Source organism: Oncorhynchus keta, chromosome 11 (genome assembly GCF_023373465.1).
Source record: "Oncorhynchus keta strain PuntledgeMale-10-30-2019 chromosome 11, Oket_V2, whole genome shotgun sequence".
In the NCBI taxonomy this organism is placed as follows: domain Eukaryota; kingdom Metazoa; phylum Chordata; class Actinopteri; order Salmoniformes; family Salmonidae; genus Oncorhynchus; species Oncorhynchus keta.
This window is the reverse complement of record NC_068431.1, coordinates 35,653,943-35,673,739: the sequence shown is the minus strand read 5'-3', so window position 1 is coordinate 35,673,739 and position 19,797 is coordinate 35,653,943. Positions and strand designations below refer to the sequence as shown.

General features: G+C 41.7%; 1 protein-coding gene across 3 annotated transcripts in view; it reads right to left on the bottom strand.

Moving 5' to 3' along the window:
* dscama (Down syndrome cell adhesion molecule a) overlaps window positions 1-19,797 on the bottom strand; it is a 176,633-nt gene that overhangs the window by 48,306 nt on the left and 108,530 nt on the right. For all 3 annotated transcript variants that reach the window (XM_035780367.2, XM_035780370.2, XM_035780369.2), the window contains exons 6-10: window positions 19,467-19,742; window positions 14,421-14,717; window positions 9,420-9,695; window positions 7,391-7,669; window positions 3,769-3,888 (exon numbers count right to left, since the gene is read on the bottom strand). In XM_035780367.2, coding sequence (XP_035636260.1) covers window positions 3,769-3,888; window positions 7,391-7,669; window positions 9,420-9,695; window positions 14,421-14,717; window positions 19,467-19,742 — 1,248 coding nt within the window. The remainder of the gene's footprint in view (window positions 1-3,768; window positions 3,889-7,390; window positions 7,670-9,419; window positions 9,696-14,420; window positions 14,718-19,466; window positions 19,743-19,797) is intronic.

Below are 19,797 nucleotides of genomic sequence, written 5' to 3'. Positions count from 1 at the left end.
ACCATCGCCTGGGATAGACCTCCTGGGATACCACAACATGTTAAGTTTTTTATGAAAATAAACGCAGTTAACAGTGAGAGGATGTTTCTTTTTTTGCTGAGTTTACTTAAGATATAATTTGCAAAGACTCTATAAAATTCTATAACATTTCTAAAAAATAATGTTCTTTTAATCAATTACTATATTTGAGTTTAACCTCTCTGGTACAAGACGCTAGCGTCCCACCTCGACAACAGCCAGTGAAATTGCAGGGCGCCAAATTCAAAACAACAGAAATCCCATAATTAAAATTCCTCAAACATACAAGTATTATCCACCATTTTAAAGATAGACTTCTTGTAAATCCAACCACAGTGTCCGATTTCAAAACGGCTTTACTGCGAAAGCACACCATGCGATTATGTTAGGTCAGCACCTAGTCACAGAAAACCATACAGCCATTTTTCCAGCCAAAGAGAGGAGTCACAAAAAGCAGAAATAGAGATAAAAATGTATCACTAACCTTTGATGATCTTCATCAGATTGCACTCATAGGACTTCATGTTACACAATACATGTATGTTTTGTTCGATAAAGTTCATATTTATATCCAGTTTACATTGGCGCGTTATGGTCAGAAATGCATTGCCTCAAACAAACATCCAGTGAAAGTGCAGAGAGCCACATCAAATTACAGAAATACTCATCATAAACATTGATAAATGATACAAGTGTTAAACATACGAATAAAGATAAACTTCTCCTTAATGCAACCGCTGTGTCAGATTTCCAAAAACTGCAATTATGTTAGGTCTGCACCTAGCCACAGAAACCCATACAGCCATTTTCCAGCCAAGGAGAGTGTCACAAAAGTCAGAAATAGCATTCAAATTAATCACCTACCTTTGATGATCTTCATCTGGTGGCACTCCCAGGTCTCCATGTTAGACAATAAATGTTTGTTTTGTTCGATAATGCCCCTCTTTATGACCAAATACCTCCGTTTTGTTTGTGCGTTTTGTCCAGTAATCCGAATGCTTAAAGGCGCGTGCACGAATACGTCCAGGCAAAAAGTTTTTTTAAAGTACAATAAAAGTTAGTAGAAACATGCCACGCGATGTTTAAAATCAATCCTCCGGTTGTTTTTGTCAAAAATTTAAACCGGACAAAAGCTTTGTCAATAGGAAAGGACAATCAAGAAAGGCGCGTTCCCGATCAGGCGCATGGCCGACGAATGGAAATTTCCACTGGCCACTGATTGAAAGTGCTGTATTTCCCTCATTTTTCAGAGTAAAGCCTGAAACAATGCCTAAAGACTGGCCACATGTAGAAGAAGCCATAGAACTTGTGAACTGGGTCCTAAGTCGTTGTATGATGGATAGGCTTTCAATGGAAGAACAGCCTTTCAAAATAATAGTACTTCCTGGTTGGATTTTCCCCGGGTTTTCGCCTGCCATATCAGTTCTGTTATACTCACAGACATTATTTTAACAGTTTTGGAAACTTTAGAGTGTTTTCTATCCAAATCTACTAATTATATGCATATCCTATCTTCTGGGTCTGAGTATCAGGCAGTTTAATGTGGGCACGCTTTTCATCCAAAATTCTGAATGCTGCTCCCCCTACCCTAGTGACGTTAACCACAATTTATGTTGTATTATTTGTTCTTTCTCTTATGGTGGATTCAACTGAAATTGCAACCTTTCTATGGCTTGTTTAAAAATATTAATATTTTGGAAATTATTTCATTTTCAAATAACCGAAAGTGAGAGGTTGTAATCTGAATAAAGGGAAAGGGCCATTCTTGAACTTGGGGTGAGACAGTTTTACTAATCTGCTATAGAACCAGTTTTAAGTATACCTTCTGTATGACTGACGCCTTTAGTGAGAGGTTTAATGCTTTAATATTTAATGATTTCTGCCCTCGGAATACATATTCATTATTTAAATAGGCCCGTTTAATTATGTCTGGCTTGCTGTTCTAAATACAATTGAATATGTTTTGCTCATATAATTGAAAAAAACAGGCAAGACCATAAGCAAATATGTAAACTGGGATATGACTAAAGAGTTAATCAGAGTGATTTTCCCACAAATATATATTTACCTTTCCATGGTAGCAAGATCTTATCTACTTTTGTTAACTTTCTATTAAAATGTATTGAAGTGAGATCATTTCTTTCTTTCGGGATATGAATACAGAGTATGTCCACATCACCGTCAGACCATTCTATTGGTAAACTACACGGTAATGTAAAAGTTGTATTTCTTTGTGATCCCATATGTAATATAGAACACAATTTGGTTGTAATCCAGAGAGGTTAGAGAAAGTATCTAGATCCTCTATGAGGCTGTGGAGGGATCCAAGTTGTGGATTTAAAAGAAAACATGAATTATCAGCGTACAATGACTTCTTTGTTTTTAAACCCTGGATTTCTAGCCCCTTGTTATTATTGTTGGATCTGATTTAATAGCTAACATTTCATGGCCATAATAAATAGATACACAGATAGTGGACAACCTTCTTTTACTCCTCTTAACAGTTTAAAACTTTATGAGAAGTAGCCATTATTTATTATTTTACACATAGGGTTACTATACATAACTTTAACCCATTTTATAAGAGATTCTCCAAAATTGAAATATACCAGGCATTTATATATATATAAACTCCAGTCGTACTTAATCAAAAGCCTTTTCAAAGTCAGCTATTATCTCCAATATATCATCCATGTAAAAAACCTGTCTGATTAGGATGAATAATATTCGACAATACCTTTTTAATTCTATGCATTTTGTTTGAAGTTTTGCATCACAACACTGAAGTGGAAGGGGACTCCACTTTTTTCAATGGACTGGGTCTTCATATTTACCACTTGGATACTGTTTCAGTAATAGTGGCAGGTAGCCTAGTGGTTAGAGCGTTAGACTAGTAACTGAAAGGATGTGAGATTGAATCCCTGAGCTGATAAGGTAAAAATCTGTTGTTCTGCCTCTGAACAAGGCAGTTAACCCACTGTTCCTAGGCTGTCATTGAAAATAAGAATTTGTAAACTGACTTGCCTAGTTAAATAAAGGTAAAAAAAAAAAATATATATATATATAATGAAATCAGGCCTTCTTGTCGAGTATCTGATAATCTACCATTTTTATAGGTGTGCTACATGCTAATAACGGTCCTCTGAGTATTTCAAAAAATGTTTTGTATACCTCCACTGATATGCCATCCAGCCCTGGAATTTTCCAGACTTAAAGGCTTTAATTGCATCAAGACGTTCCTCCTCTGTAATTTGGCCTTCACATGAGTCTTTCTGCACAGCTGTTAATTGTACATTATTAATAGAAAAATAATCCATACAATTAACTTCGGTTAGTGGAGATGGAGGAGATTGAAACTAAAACATATGCTTTAAGTACTTTGCCTCCTTTTTCAAAATATGGTTTGATGAATCATGGGTGACTCCGTCATTTGTAACAAGTTCCAGTCAATAATTTTTGGTAGAATTTCTTTGTTGAAGATTAAAAAATTATTTGGTGCATTTTTTCCGATATTCCATCCAGTTCGCTTTACTTGTATAATATATATAAATTAGATTTTTCTGGAATAAGTTCCTCCATTTATTTTTTATTTTAACTAACTTATGTGCCTCTATGGTACACATTGACACCTTATAGAGTCCATGCCCTGACAAATTGAGGCTGTTTTGAGGGCAAAAGGGGGAGCAACTCAATATTAGGAAGGTGTTACTAAAGTTTTGTACACTCAGTGTATATTGTGGTGCTATTTACCTTTGGAATACTTCCACACTATGGTAGGGACGGGGTATCCCTCTGCAGAGCAGTTGAGGATCACAGCTTTCCCATAGATGCCATCCTGGTCCTTGGGCTGCACCACAAATTTGGGAGGGACTGGTTAGGAGAGGAACAGAAAAAAGGTAATTGATTATTGTATACCTTTATTGAACTATTCTTATTTACAATGACGGCCTACACCGGGCAAACCCGGATGACGCTGGGCCAATTGTCTACCTCCCTATGGGACTCTCAATCACGGCCGGATGTGATGCAGCCTGGATTAACACTGGTTATACTGTTATGGTGTTTTAGTTTGAGTTTGTAATACCTTGTGGCTTAAATAGTGGAAATTAGAAATGATATATTTTCCCACTAAGTGTAAGAAAAACAAAAGGAGCCAATGCTAACATAGATTAGCATATTAGCAGGGTTGGGGTCCATTCCATTTCAATTCCAGTCAATTCATAAAGTAAACAATATTCAAATTCAAATTTGTTCCACATTGAAAAGCATCAAAGATAATTGGAATTTCAGTTTCCTTTGTGAATTGACTGGAATTGAAATGGAATTAACACCAACCATGCATTTTAGCCTTCAGTAGTGGAATAAGTGGCATCTCACATCACAACATTAAAATGCAATTACGGTAATCACTGCTATTGGGATTACATGCTGACCAGAGCAAAAGCGGCGCGTGCTCGAGTGTTGCAAAATTATCACATACATGTTATTCAATCATTGCACCCACACTGCTCATGCTCGTCAGCGTAGCCTGGTGCTAAAATAGAATTTGGTTCTATTTCTGATGCCTAACGCGCTGCAAGTCCTGCCTTAAAGGTGTTTGGGGTCAGCCAGGATGTTCTGGAGAGGGTGTACAGCAGCTTGGTGGAGAGCATCCTCACGTTCAATATGACAGTCTGGTAATCTGAGCATGAGGAGCAAAAACAAACTGACCAGAATAGTAAACACAGCCAGCATAGTAATTGGTCGACCACAGGCACATTTGAACATTCTGTTCCACAAGGCAACCAAAAAGAAGGCACTGGCTGTCATTGGCGACCCCTCCGACCCTCTGCACCCTCAGACCCTCAAACGTAATCCTAGTAAAAATTCCCTGTTTTAGGTCAGTTAGGATCCCCACTTTATTTTAAGAATGTGAAATGTCAGAATCGTAGTAGAAAAAATTATTTATTTCAGCTTTTATGTCTTTCATCACATTCCCAGTGGGTCAGAAGTTTACATACACTCAATTAGTATTTGGTAGCATTGACTTTATATTGTTTAACTTGGGTCAAACGTTTTGGATAGCCTTCCACAAGCTTCCCACAATAAGTTGGGTGAATTTTGGCCTATTCCTCCTGACAGCTGGTGTAACTGAGTCAGGTTTGTAGGCCTCCTTGCTCACACATGCTTTTTCAGTTCTGCCCACACATTTTCTATAGGATTGAGGTCAGGGCTTTGGGACAGCCACTCCAATATCTTGACTTTGTTGTCCTTAAGCCATTTTGCCACAACTTTGGAAGTATGCTAGGGGTCATTGTCCATTTGCAAGATCCATTTGCAACCAAGCTTTAACTTCCTGACTGATGTCTTGAGATGTTGCTTCAATATATCTACATACTTTTCTTTCCTCATGAAGCCATTTAGTTAGTGAAGTGCACCAGTCCCTCCTGCAGCAAAGCACCCCCACAACATGATGCTGCCACCCCGTGTTTTACGGTTGGGATGGTGTTCTTCGGCTTGCAAGCCTCCCCCTTTTTCATCCAAACATAATGGTCATTATGGCCAAACAGTTCCATTTATGTTTAATCAGACCAGAGGACATTTCTCCAGAAAGTATGATCTTTGTCCCCATGTGCAGTTGCAAACCGTAGTCTGGCTTTTTTATGTCGGTTTTGGAGCAGTGGCTTCTTCATTGCTGAGCGGACTTTCAGGTTATGTCGATATAGGACTTGTTTGTACTGTGGATATATATACTTTTGTACCGGTTTCCTCCAGCATCTTCATGAGGTCCTTTGCGGTTGTTCTGGGATTGATTTGCACTTTTCGCACCAAAGTGTGTTCATCTCAAGGAGACAGAACGCGTCTCCTTCCTGAGCGATATGATGGCTGCGTGGTCCCATGGTGTTTATACTTGTGTACTATTGTTTGTACAGATGAACGTGGTACCTTCAGGCGTTTGGAAATTGCTCCCAAGGATGAACCAGACTTGTGGAGGTATACCGTTTTAGTTTTTTGAGGTCATGGCTGATTTCTTTTGATTTTCCCATGATGTCAAGCAAAGAGGCACTGAGTTTGAAGGTAGGCCTTGAAATACATCCACAGGTACACCTCCAATTGACTCAAATGATGCCAATTAGCCTATCAGAAGCTTCTAAAGCCATGACATCATTTTCTGGAATTTTCCAAGCTGTTTAAAGGCACAGTCAACTTAGTGTATGTAAACTTCTGACCCACTGGAATTTTGTGATACCGTGAATGAAGTGTGAAGTGAAATAATCTGTCTGTAAACAATTGTTGAAAATATATCATGCTTAAAGTAAATGTCCTAACTGACTTGCCAAAACTATAGTTTGTTAACAAGAAATGTTTGGAGTGGTTGAAAAACAAGTTTAATGACTCCAACCTAAGTTGATGTAAACCTCCGACTTCGACTGTATCTAGTGCATGAATTTATTACTGTCTTCTATGTTTTTAGTGTATGCAACATGGACTGACTGGTTTAAATGTGTATGATGTGAGAATGTATGTGATTATTTTAATAATGAAGGTGATGTCGAAGAAAAATGTCCATCCTGGATGGACAATAAAGTTTTATTCTATTCTATTACATTCTATTCAATATCCTCATTGTTTTTTAGGAGCATACACCCAATGCCATCTCCTCGTAGATTTTTAGGAGCATATACCCACATGGGTGATTAAAAGATTAACTGAGGTCCACCCTCCAGTCAGTTGTGGTAACGCACCTTAAAGTAGTTTGCCAACCGCCATATGAAGTCCAAAGAAGAAGAAGCAGCTTGAAGGAAGGAGGAGAGATGACTAGAAAAAAATGTGGTTTTACTGTTATCTGTGGATTAATTGTCTGAGTAGAGGACCTTGTGAATTTCAGGTAAAATAACAACCCAATGTTTATATCCCAGGACAAATTAGCTAGCAACAGCAAATTAAATAATAATTGGTTCAGAGCTTGTTTTGATATTTCAACCTGCGTGTCCTGATCGCTACTGGTGTGGGTGGACAAAATCAACTTGCGTGAGATAGCGCACGTGGACGCACTTGTTCGCACACATTTGTGTGGTCTGGTCAGCATGTTAGGGTTATATTTTGTTTAAGCATATAGTTTTGCCAGGTTTTCCTGTGCTATACCCAACATACTGTATAGGTCTAGTGGTAGGTTGATTTGCATTCACTCCAACTGTAGGGGAACATATGAAGAGAGCTGTATCTAGCTAAATACTTGCAAAACTGCCAAATACCTTCTAGACTCATATCTTTGAGTAGGGTCAAGCCCTCTTGCCCCTTTTCCCCATCCCCACCCTTCCTCTCTCCCCTATTCACCCTTCTCCACCCCGCCCATCCCACCTCCCCCTTTCTCCCTCCCCTCCTCACTCACCCCTGACAATTAGCTGACTCTGGTGTTCCACGATGGCGGCCTGGTTGCGTGCAATGCAGGTGTAGTTGCCATTGTGCAGGAGAGACAGGTTGGAGATACGCAGGGAGCTGGTGAAGTCTATGTTGTCAATGGTTACACTCAGGCTGGCCGGGATTGGCTGACCGTCCTTCTGCCATGTGATGAAGACAGGCTGGTCACCTGACATCACCACACACGGAATGAACACACGCTGGCCGATGGAGAAACGAGGGAACTCGAAGGGATGGATGGTGGGAGGAACTACGGGAGAAAGAGAGGGGTTGAGTTAAGGCAAGCATATTTATTTATGTCTCTAAAAGCAAGGATTCAACTCAGTTCTATTTATGCACCACTGTAAGTTTAGCAGGTACCATCCTGTGAAACCCCTGTGAAAAGATGTCCCTAATCAACCATCATCACATTCAGTCCATCACCTTATTAATAGCATGTTTTAACACAGTGGAGATGCAAGTGAGAGAGAGAGAAACTGATTTTATTTCCCATTGTGGGGAGGCAGAATTCTCACTGAAATAACACGAATATGCCTGACTGCATGAGCATGGATGTGCTCTCCCTCTCCCTCTCTGGGGACACTGTAGACATCGTGAGAAACAGATGCTTTGGAGAATTAATGATTTAAAATAACATTGGAATAAGCAGCACTTCAGCGCTTATTTAATTCACAACAAAGTAGGCATAATGGGCTCCTGGGGATTCCCTCTCCTCTCCTCAGGCTCGGAATGCTAAGCAGCCAAGAGGCAAATTAGGCAGAGTGGGAATGACAGTGTTCCCAGCTTTGTCTAGGGCCGTAGCCAGTGTGATTCCCCCCGCCTTGCACACTCGTTAACGTGTAAATCACCAACAGTGTCACCAGCACTGTGACACCATCATACCTTTTCCTCCATGCTTCACAGTGGGAACCACACATATGGCCATCATCCGTTCACTTACTCTGTGTCTCACAAAAACACGACAACTCTCAAATTTGTACTCATCCGACCAAAGGACAGATTTCCTTTTTTTTTTAAAGAACAGATTCTTATTTTACAATGAAAGCTTACCCCGGCCAAACCCTCCCCTAACCCAGACGGCGCTGGGCCAATAGTGCACCACCCTATGGGACTCCCGATCACAGCCAGATGTGACACAGTCCAGGATCAAACCAGGGTCTGTAGTGACGCCTCTAGCACTGAAAAGCAGTGCCTTAGACCGCTGCGCCACTAGGGAGCTTGGCCCATGCGAGTCTCTTCTTCTTATTGGTATCCTTTAGTAGCGCTTTCCTTGCAGCAATTTGACCATGAAGGCCTGATTCACGCAGTCTCTTCTGAACAGTAGATGTTGAGATGTGTCTGTTACTTGAACTCGGTGAAGCATTTATTTGGCCTGCAATCTGAGGTGCAGTTAACTCTAATGAACTTATCCTCTGCAGCAGAGGTAACTCTGGGTCTTCCTTTCCTGTGGCGGTCCTCATGAGAGCCAGTTTCATCATAGCGCTTGATGGTTTTTGCAACTGCACTGTAAATTTTCCGGATTGTCTGACATTCATGTCTTAAAGAAATGACGGACTGTCATTTCTCTTTGCTTATTTGAGCTGTTCTAGCCATAATATGAACTTCGTCTTCTTCCAAATAGGGCTATCTTCTGTATACCACCCCTACCTTGTCACAACACAACTGAAACGCAAGTCACACCTGTTAATTGAAATGCATTCCAGGTGACTACCTCATGAAGTTGGTTGAGAGAATGCCATGAGTGTGCAAAGCTGACATCAAGGCAAAGAGTGGCTACTTTGAAGAATCTCAAATATAAAATATACAGTGTAATTTCATAGTTTGATGTCTTCACTATTTTTCTACGATGTAGTAAATAGTATACATTTATTAAAACAATGGAATGAGTAGGTGTGTCCAAACTTTTAACTGGTACTGTAGCTCTAGGTCGTGGAGCCCTACGTTATATGTTTATTAACTGAGTCTGGCAGAGTGAGACCAGGTCTGAGTGCGTACTGTACCTTTCACACTGATGTGCACACTTTGGCTGGTGGAGAGAGAAGGTGAGACCAGCACGCTACACGTGTACTCGCCCTCATCCACATCTTTCTGTACATCATACAGCTTTAGCGTGCCATTGTTCTCAAACGCCCGCTGCCGGTGGTTATAGGGGAGCAGGTTGGCATCCTTGTGCCACTTGATGGAGTAGTACGGGTAGCCAATGACGCGGCAGTGGATATACATGTCCCGCCCAGCAATGGCAGTGAGGTTTTTCATTGGTCGTATGCTGGCAGGCCCTTAAAGGAGACAGAAGAGAAATACCTCTCTTAAAATGATTTTGAGGCTAAGAAATGTGAAAATTTATAAGTGTGAGATGTTGATGTGTCAAAAACCATGGATACAGACAGTGATTCATTCTGAAAGACAAAGGAAACATTTACTGGGGATTGTAACATATTAAAACAATATCTTACTGTGGATAATAGATTAGTATAATATCAACACCTCTTTTCCCTGTAATTAGTAAATACAGGGCAAGAATGTACGTTAAAAAAACATTTACAAAAATAAATACTTCTTTATTATAAAGCAGTGCTCATTTATGTAAATTATTACCATTTATTTCCTATAATAGTCTTATGGAATAATAGCAATATAAAATCACCTCGTCCTGGGACCTATCCATAGCTGAGTGTTCCAGGGGGGGTTTACCTACCTTCCAATTTGAATCTCTCTGAGGTAAAGTGAATATTATTATACTGTTCTAGTACCTGCTAGACGCCAGCCATGATTGCGTTTGACAAGCATTAGACAATGTTCCCACTCATGAACCTATTATCAAAACTATTACTCATGTTCCCCCTGCTCTCTCTTTCACACTGCTGGAAAACTCACAGCATATATAACAAATATGACTCCATAATACAGCCCCTATCAGGGATATTGACTGACTATAAGTATATTTGACATACTGTAGATCATTGTTTCCCAACCCTGGTCTTCCAGTACCCGCAACAGCACACATTTTTGTTGTAGCCCTGGACAAACACACTTCATTCAGCTCAATGAGGACCTGATGATTAGTTGACAAGTTGTCCAGCATTTCAATAAAAATGTGTACTGTTGGGGGTACTCGAGGACCAGGGTGGGGAAACACTGTACTGATCTACAGTTGGATACTGTAGCTCGATACAGTGCCTTCAGAAAGTATTTACACCCCTTGACTTTTTCCACATGTTGTTGTTACAAAGTGGGATTAAAATGGATTTAATTGTAATTGTTTCTAACCGATCTAGAAATTCTAACATTTGTAAAACACTTATATATCTTGATTAGATAAGTATTCAAGAGTCAATACATGTTAGAGTCACCTTCGCAAATGATTACAGCTGTGAGTATTTTTGGCTAAGTCTCAAAGAGCTTTCCACACCTGGATTGTGCAACATTTGCCCATTATTATTTTCAAAAGTCTTCAAGCTTTTGAAATAAATAAATAAATTCTCCCCAATTTCGTGATATCCAATTACAATCTTGTCTCATCCTTGCAACTCCCCAATGCGCTCAGGAGAGGCAAAGGTCAAGTCATGTGTCTTCTTAAACATGACTTGCTAAGCCATGCTTCTTAACACCTGCTCGCTTAACCTGGGCGCCTGCTGCACCAACATGTCGGAGGAAACACAGTTAAAACCGTAGTCAGCCTGCAGGCGCCCAGCCCGCCACAAGGAGTCGCTAGAGCGCGATGAGCTAAGTAAAGCCCCCCCAGCCGAACCTTCGCCTAACCTGGATGAGGCTGGGCCAATTGTGAACTGCCCTATGGGAGTCCCGGTCAAGACCGGATGTGACACAGCCTGGGATCAAACACCAGGATGTGTGCTACTCAGGAGGCATAGCCCATCCTTCTGATGCTGTATGGTCAAAAATAATATGATATTGTTGCCACCTGTAGTATTGAATGCAAGGGAAGCCATCAACCATTTGGCCTCCCATCATAAAAAAAATACAATAACAGCCAATCAGCGTAGCACTAAACTGATTGAGCTCAACTGAATGGTCCTGGCGCAGCAAAAAAGAAAGTGTCAATAGAAACCAGCTTGGATTTGGCTTCACAACAATCACATCACATCAAGCCAAAAGTAATTTGACAGAAATAAACTTGAATTGTTGCATCTCATTGTGTTGTTGTCCTCCGGTGGCTAGTTAGCCAGCTAGCTAAAATTGTCCCTTGTTCCTAAATTAGCCATGGATGGGGATAGGGATTTGGACTTGTGGTTTTACTTAATTCTCTGTACTGGCCAAGTATTATAACGATGATTCTGTTCCAACTGTAAATTCATACATGGTGCCTCTGGCCTGAGAGGATGGAAGTTCAATATGTAGCTAGATGTAGTAGGCTAATGTTAACTAACTGGATAATTGTTGCCCATGACAGGAAGTTTTGCTAGCGAGCAAGCATTTTAACCAGGTAGCCTAAGACAACAAAAACTAAAAGTGTGTACTGTACGACAGAGTCCACCTTTACTGCAACATGAAAGAGAAGAGGATGACATTGGTGTTTCTCTACAAGTAGGGTGAGTCAACAAGTTTCTTCTACACGCAGACACACACACAAACAAACATAAATCAGAACCATGGACAGCCGCATGATATTTAGCTTACATTGATTGGACTAAATTGTTTTTGGAATATTTTAGTTGTCACTGTATTAGACTAAGCAGAGGTGATTTGATGATGTTGAAATGTTGAAGTTGAAATGGTGCTGGAATAGTGGAGGCAGCTCCTGTTTTCTTGCGACTTGCGGAAACTCTCCAGTGTTCTAAATCAATAGCGGGTTAGTAATCCGAAAAGTTCGGAAACATTAAATTGATTGACCATGCTGTAGTTAATGTAACTGTTTGTTACATGCAATATCCTTTGCTGACTCCACCGGACAGATGTTGCTCTCCGGTTTTGTGATGAAACAAAGGTGTGATTGAATTTATTCTGGCAAGGCATTTGAACTAACAGGTTCATAGTGCAAAAAACACAATTATCACAAGACTGGTTGTAATATGGCCATTGTTTTTCGGCTTGGTTTTCCCAGTTATTTTCCCCATGCACTGCTACTGCCAGCAAATGAGTTAGGAAGGACACCTGCATCTGTGTAGTGATTGGGTGTATTGGTACACCATCAAAAGAGTAATTCATAACTTCCACATGCTCAAATGGATATTCAATGTCTGTTTTGTTTTGTTTTTGCCAATAGGTGCCCGCCCTTCTTTATGAAGCATTATAAATCCTCCCTGGTCTTTATTGTATGTGTGGGGTATAGAGATGAGGTCGTCATTCAAAAATCATGTTAAACACTATTATTGTACACAGAGTGAGTCCATGCAACTTGTTATGTGACTTGTTTAGCAAATTATTACTCCTGAACTTGTTTAGGCTTGCCGTAACAAATGGATTGAATACTTATTGACTCAAGACATTTCAGCTCTTCATTTTTTATCAATTTGTATACATTTTTAAAACATAATTCCACTTTGACATTATGGGGTATTGTGGGTAGGCAAAAACAACAACAATGTAATCCATTTTAAATTAAGGCTGTAACACAACAAAATGTGGTAAATGTCAAGTGGTGTGAATACTTTGAAGGCACTGTCGAATAGAAGACAGTTTAACTATGTGGTGGTGTGCACCTCTAGTGCATTGCACAGGCATCCACGCTGCTACTCTCTTTAACACGATTAAGGAGCCAACGATGCGAGAAACAGTCATTACACTATCTCCACAATGGCACCTGTGGAGATGTATCTTCTATGCTTGGCTGCATTCAGTGCTGTGCTCTGCGCTAGGCTAGCTAGCCTACTGACCTGGAGACTTTAACATCCCTTCACTAAGCCCAAGCTAAAGCTGCAACATGGTGATTTCCAGTAGGGTTGTCATGATACCAGTATTGAGTTCCTAGGATACCTAATAATTATAAGAATTTGTTCTAAACTGACTTGCCTAGTTAAATAAAGGTACAATTAAACAAATTAAAAACGGATTTTCCATGGCAAAAAGTAAAACACAAAGCAGACTAAACTCTTTGGTCCTTTAAAAAACCTACTCTATGTACAATAGTGTGTGCTATAGCCTGGAAACGAAACGTGATTCTAGTTGACAACATAAGGTTCCTTGTTTCCAACATTAAGACTGTTTTCCTTCATGTTTTGTTTCCTTGCCACAATGCCTCTGAATATCGCGATACTGGTACCGTGACAACTCTACTTTCCATGGGGCAAACCATCAAAAGGAGTTATTCAATCCGTAACACAGGCCATAGGCCTATCCTTCTCTGTTAGGAATTAGCATTAAGTAGAGGATGGAGGGCCTGGAGTCTCTAGATAGACCCCCAGAAACCATGGTGACAGTCAGTCCTACAGTAGCTGGCTTTAAAGCTGCATGGCACCTCCCTGCTGAGTGTAGATTGCTCCTCAGTCATATGCTAGTGCAAGTGTAAATCAACTTAATGGTGTCCCAATATCAAGCCATCAGCGGGTGTTAGATAGCGGTAACGTCTCTAATGCCCTGACAGCAGAGAGTGATGATCGCAGCACTATACGAGCCCCTAGGATAATTTGCCATGTTCTGAATAGGAAATGAAAGCAAAAGGGGAAAAGACAGAGGAACTAGTTGACACAAAGAGACCCACATCGACACAGACAGGACGACAGATGGGGAAAACAGACCACATAGAACACATCAACACACACCCAGACAAAGACACACAAGTACACAAACGCAGGCACATGTAAACCTCTTTGTGATGACAATACAAGAAGGAAAGAAATAAGCAAATGGTGCACAACTAACACAGCACACACAGAAAACACACACACAACCAACATAGAGACCCTGGAAAGAGCTCAAAATAGGTTATTCTGGCACACTCAAAGGAGCTTAGCAAAAAAAAACATGGATCAGGAAAAACAACAACAAATTAATTCAGAAACATGTGTAAAATGTAATTGTTTTGGAGGAGCTGATCTGACAAGCACCTCTTACGTTTATTCGCGCCTGGTAGGAGACCGCCCCGGCCGAATTGTTGCAGATGCACCGGTAGACACCCCCGTCCGGCCCCGTGGTCTGGCTGATGTTCAGGTGGCTGACCACATGGCCCTCCTGGCTGGTGTAGTGGCCGATGCGGTGGCGGGAGTCCCTGATCACCGGCTCGTCGTCCAGCGTCCACATCACCCTGGGCTCTGGTGTGCCTTTCACCATGCAGAACAGTGAAACAAACTCGTTGGTTCCAAACACTTTCTCACTGAAGGAGGAGATGATCTTGGGTGTGCCATCTGGAGAGAAGGGGAGAGGGAGACAAGATTGGAGGTGGGTTAGAGCTAAAGGTGTTTCTTCTAGTAGATGGGAGGTGGGTTAGAGCTAAAGGTGTTTCTTCTAGTAGATGGGAGGTGGGTTAGAGCTAAAGGTGTTTCTTCTAGTAGATGAGAGGTGGGTTAGAGCTAAAGGTGTTTCTTCTAGTAGATGGGAGGTGGGTTAGAGCTAAAGGTGTTTCTTCTGGTAGATGGGAGGTGGGTTAGAGCTAAAGGTGTTTCTTCTAGTAGATGGGAGGTGGGTTAGAGCTCAAGGTGTTATAGTAGATGGAGGTGGGATAGAGCTAAAGGTGGTCTAGTAGATGGGAGGTGGGTTAGAGCTCAATGTGTTATAGTAGATGGAGGTGGGATAGAGCTCAAGGTGGTCTAGTAGATGGGAGGTGGGTTAGAGCTAAAGGTGTATGTTCTAGTAGATGGGAGGTGGATTAGAGCCAAAGGTTTTTCTTCTGGTAGATGGGAGTTGGGTAAGAGCTAAAGGTGTATGTTCTAGTAGATGGGAGGTGGATTAGAGCTAAAGGTTTTTCTTCTAGTACAGTGGTTCCCAACCAGGGGTACCTGGACTTGGTACTGTGTGTATCAAGAACGGTCTACCACATAAAGGACATCCAGCCAACTTGACAGTACTGTTGGATTGTGCATTGGAGTCAACATGGGCCAGCATCCCTTTGGAACGCTTTCGACACCTCGTAGAGTCCATGCCCCAAGTAATTGAGGCTGTTCTGAGGGCAAAAGGGGGTGCAACTCAATATTAGGAAGGTATCCCCAATATTTTGTACACTTTGTGTATGTCAGTCTCATTAAGACTACAGAACTGGTAGTGTACAAGCTAAACCTTTAATAACAAGGTACAAGATAAGACATGAACTGACATGACACTTTCTCAGATGGGTGGCCTAACGAAAACTCACTCAAGGCCACGCCTCCAACAAGCCACACCTCCAGATCCACAGGTGGCCGCAGCTAAAATACATTTTGTCCAAATTGATTTTATTGTACTTAACACATGCATTTACAGTGCATTCAGAAAGTATTCAGACCCCTTCACTTTTCCCACATTTTGTTACGTTACAGCCTTATTCTAAAATGACTTAAATTGTTTGTTTTCCTCAATCTACACACTATATCCCATAATGACAAAGCAAAAACAGGTTTTTAGATTTTTTTTTGCACATTTATAAAACATAAAAAACTGAAATGTAACATTTACATAAGTATTCAGACCCTTTACTCAGTACTTTGTTGAAACAACTTTGGCAGCGATTACAGCCTCAAGTCTTGGGTATGAAGCTTGGCACACCTGTATTTGGGGAGTTTCTCCCATCCTCTGCAGATCCTCTCAAGCGCTGTCAGGTTGGAAGCGGAGCGTTGCTGCACAACTATTTGCAGGTCTCTCCAGAGATGTTAGATCAGATTCAAGTCCGGGTCTGGCTGTGTCACTGAAAGACATTCAGTCCCGAAGCCACTCCTGAGTTGTCTTGGCTGTGTACTTAGGGTCTTTGTCCTGTTGGAAGGTGAACTAGTCCAAGGTCCTGAGCGTTCTGGAGCAGGTTTTCATCAAGTATCGCTGTAATTTGCTCTGTTCATCTTTCCCTCATTCCTGACTAGTCTCCCAGTCTCTGCCGCTGAAAAACATCCCCACAGCCTGATGCTGCCATCATCATACTTCACCGTAGGGATGGTGCCAGGTTTCCTCCAGACGTGACACTTGTTATTCAGGCCAAATAGTTCAATCTCAGTTTCATCAGACCAGAGAATCTCATGGTCTGAGAGTCCTTTAGGTGCTTTTTGACAAACTCCAAGTGGGCTATCAAGTACTTTTTTACTGAGGAGTGGCTTCCGTCTGGCCACTCCAACATAAAAGCCTGATTGGTGCAGTGCTGTAGAGATGGTTGTCCTTCAGGAAAGTTCTCTGGAGCTTGGTCAGAGTGACCATCAGATTCTTGGTCACCTCCCTGACCAAGGGCTTTCTCCACTGATTGGTCAGTTTGGCTGGCCGGCCAGCCAGCTCTAGGAAGAGTCTTGGTGGTTCCAAACCTCTTCCATTTAAGTATGATGGAGGCAACTGTGTTCTTGGGGACCTTCAATGCTGCAGAAATGTTTTGCTACCCTTCACCAGATCTGTGCCTCGACACAATCCTGTCTGCTATGGGCAATTCCTTCAACCTCATGGCTTGGTTTTTGCTCAGACATGCACTGTCAACTATGGGACCTTATATAGACAGGTATGTGCCTTTCCAAATCATGTCCAACCAATTGAATTTACCACAGGTGGACTCCAATCAAGTTGTAGAAACATCTCAAGGATGATCAACGGGAACAGGATGCACCTGAGCTCATTTTCGAGTCACGTAGCAAAGGGTCTGAATACTTACATAAATACGTTTTTTTTAATCAATTTTAGAATAAGGCTGTAACATAAAAAAAATATTTAAAAGGTCAAGGGGTCTGAATATTTTCCATATGCACTGTATATTGGATCTTTGTCCAGCAACAATGAAAAGTTTGGATGAGCCGTAAAATCAAATCAAATCAAATGTATTTATATAGCCCTTCGTACATCAGATGATATCTCAAAGTGCTGTACAGAAACACAGCCTAAAACCCCAAACAGCAAGCAATGCAGGTGTAGAAGCACGGTGCAGGTGTAAAACCCTCCATCCTCTTCATTGTTTTAATATTATATGGCCACAGGGAGAAATGATGGTGCCTGTAAGTGTGACATAGCCTATTTCAAATAAGTTGATGTTTTGTTAATAAGTTATTAATATTTGTTCCTGTCACGCCTGCTCCCGCTATACCCCTCTGGCGTTCGACGGCCCCAGGCTCCCCAGCATTACGCACTCCTGCCACCATCATTATGCCCACCTGCTCCCGCTATACCCCTCTGGCGTTCGAGGGCCCCAGGCTCCCCAGCATTACGCACTCCTGCCACCATCATTACGCACACCTGCTTCCCTCGTCATGCGCATCAGCGATTATTTGGACTCACCTGGACTCAATCACCTGTGTTATTACCTCCCCTATATCTGTCTGTTCCCCAGCTCTGTTCCCCGCTTCTGCATTAATTGTCATATGTCATTGTGTTACCTGGTTCTGACCTTGTTCCTGTCCTGTTCCACGTCTGTGCAAAATTAAATGTTCACTCTCTGTACCTGCTTCTCAACTCCAGCGTCAGTTCTTACAGTTCCCGCTTTAGGCCTTATCAATAATGAATTTAATCTTGCTTATTGAAAATGTTTGGCATGCCCATGCTGAGCCATAATGTAATTTACTGTAGGCCTAGCCCCTATATCAGTGTGAATGCTATTGAGGCTATGCAATTACTTAGAACAATATGAATTGAAAATGGGTTCAAGTGAACGTATTTAGCAAAGATAGGTCTTCATTTTGTTATTTAGTGTCTGTAAGCCGTTTCCATTCACTCTGGGCTCCTGAGTGGCACAACGGTCTAAGGCACTGCATTTCAGTGCTAGCGTCACTACAGACACCCTGGTTCAAATCCAGGCTGTATCACAACTGGCAATGATTAGGAGTTCTGTAGGGTGGCGAAACAATTGGCCCAGTGTCGTCCAGGTTTGGCCGGAGTAGGCAGCCATCGTAAATACAAATGTGTTCTTAACTGGCTTACCTAGTTAAAAATGAAAATAATTTAACATTGGAGTTGATTCCAAGGAAATACATAAAATACCATAAATGCACAACTTAAAGCAAGCACATATTTTGCCATGAAGCATGTTCTGAGACACACCCACAACTTGTTTATTCATCAAAACCCAGCCCTTCTGCACCAACGCCAGCAAGTGTGCCGATAATTGGGATAGTGAAAATAGCAAAAATATTTTTTACACTCCCCTGAACCTATTGTGCTTCCACCTGTGCTTAGATTTACCATTGCATTAGGTTTGTTAAAATAGAGCCCTCGATGTCAGAGCCAGGCATGTCTGGAATTGTCAGGCATTACATGCACTTGAGCAAAAATGCAAATGTACATGTATTTGAAATATATTTTACATGAAGTTAAATATATTGAAATGTCCTTATGGGGATCATGATGAGCACATAGTGCCCATTCAAGCTAATACTGTATATTTCCATACTGTATGGATTTCACACGTGGGCCAGCGAGAGAACTGAGTGGAGAGAGGTTTTGAAATTGTTCCTCCTCCTCCCTATTATAGATGATCAATACCGTCTTTATACTGGTCCATGGCAATGGGAGACAGTTTCCCCAGCAACGGAGCACAGGCGATGTGAGCAATGTGAGGCTTGTTCTGATAATCTAATAACAGGGGCTGTGGCAGAGCTTTACTGCAGCTCTCATTAACACACACACACACACACACACACACACACACACACACACACACACACACACACACACACACACACACACACACACACACACACACACACACACACACACACACACACACACACACACACACACACACCACCTGATCAATGGTTGGTGTTCCCCCATTCTGCATAGTCACACAAACATACACAAACACATGCAGGCAAGCACACACTCACATATGGACACACTATGCATGGTCACATAACGCTCACGCGCACATATACACTAAAAACACCCAAATACCCAAACACAAAAACCCACATTCAGAGACGTTCCCTACTGTTATTCACAGTAACATCACTCATATATAATCAAATAACTCCCTGACCACACAGACATCCACTGATTGTACTGACCTTCCAGGATGACCTGGACAAAGTCCTGGGCGGACATCTTGCCGTTCCTGGCGAAGCACTGGTAGGCTCCTCCATCACTCTTAGCCATCCCAGCCATGACCAGGTTCTCCCGGTTGTTTCCAGTCATGCGAACACTGTTTCCAGGGTAGATGATCTCTCCATTCCGGTACCAGGACAGCTCGTACTCCTCCGAGCCACTCACGCTGCACGACAGAGACACCTGGCTACCCACGCTGCCTTTCACCTTCCTCGGGCTGACCACCGCCTTCAGCGGCTCTGGAAGAGATACACGTATGTCAATGTGACATTCTCTATGTCAGATAAATACATA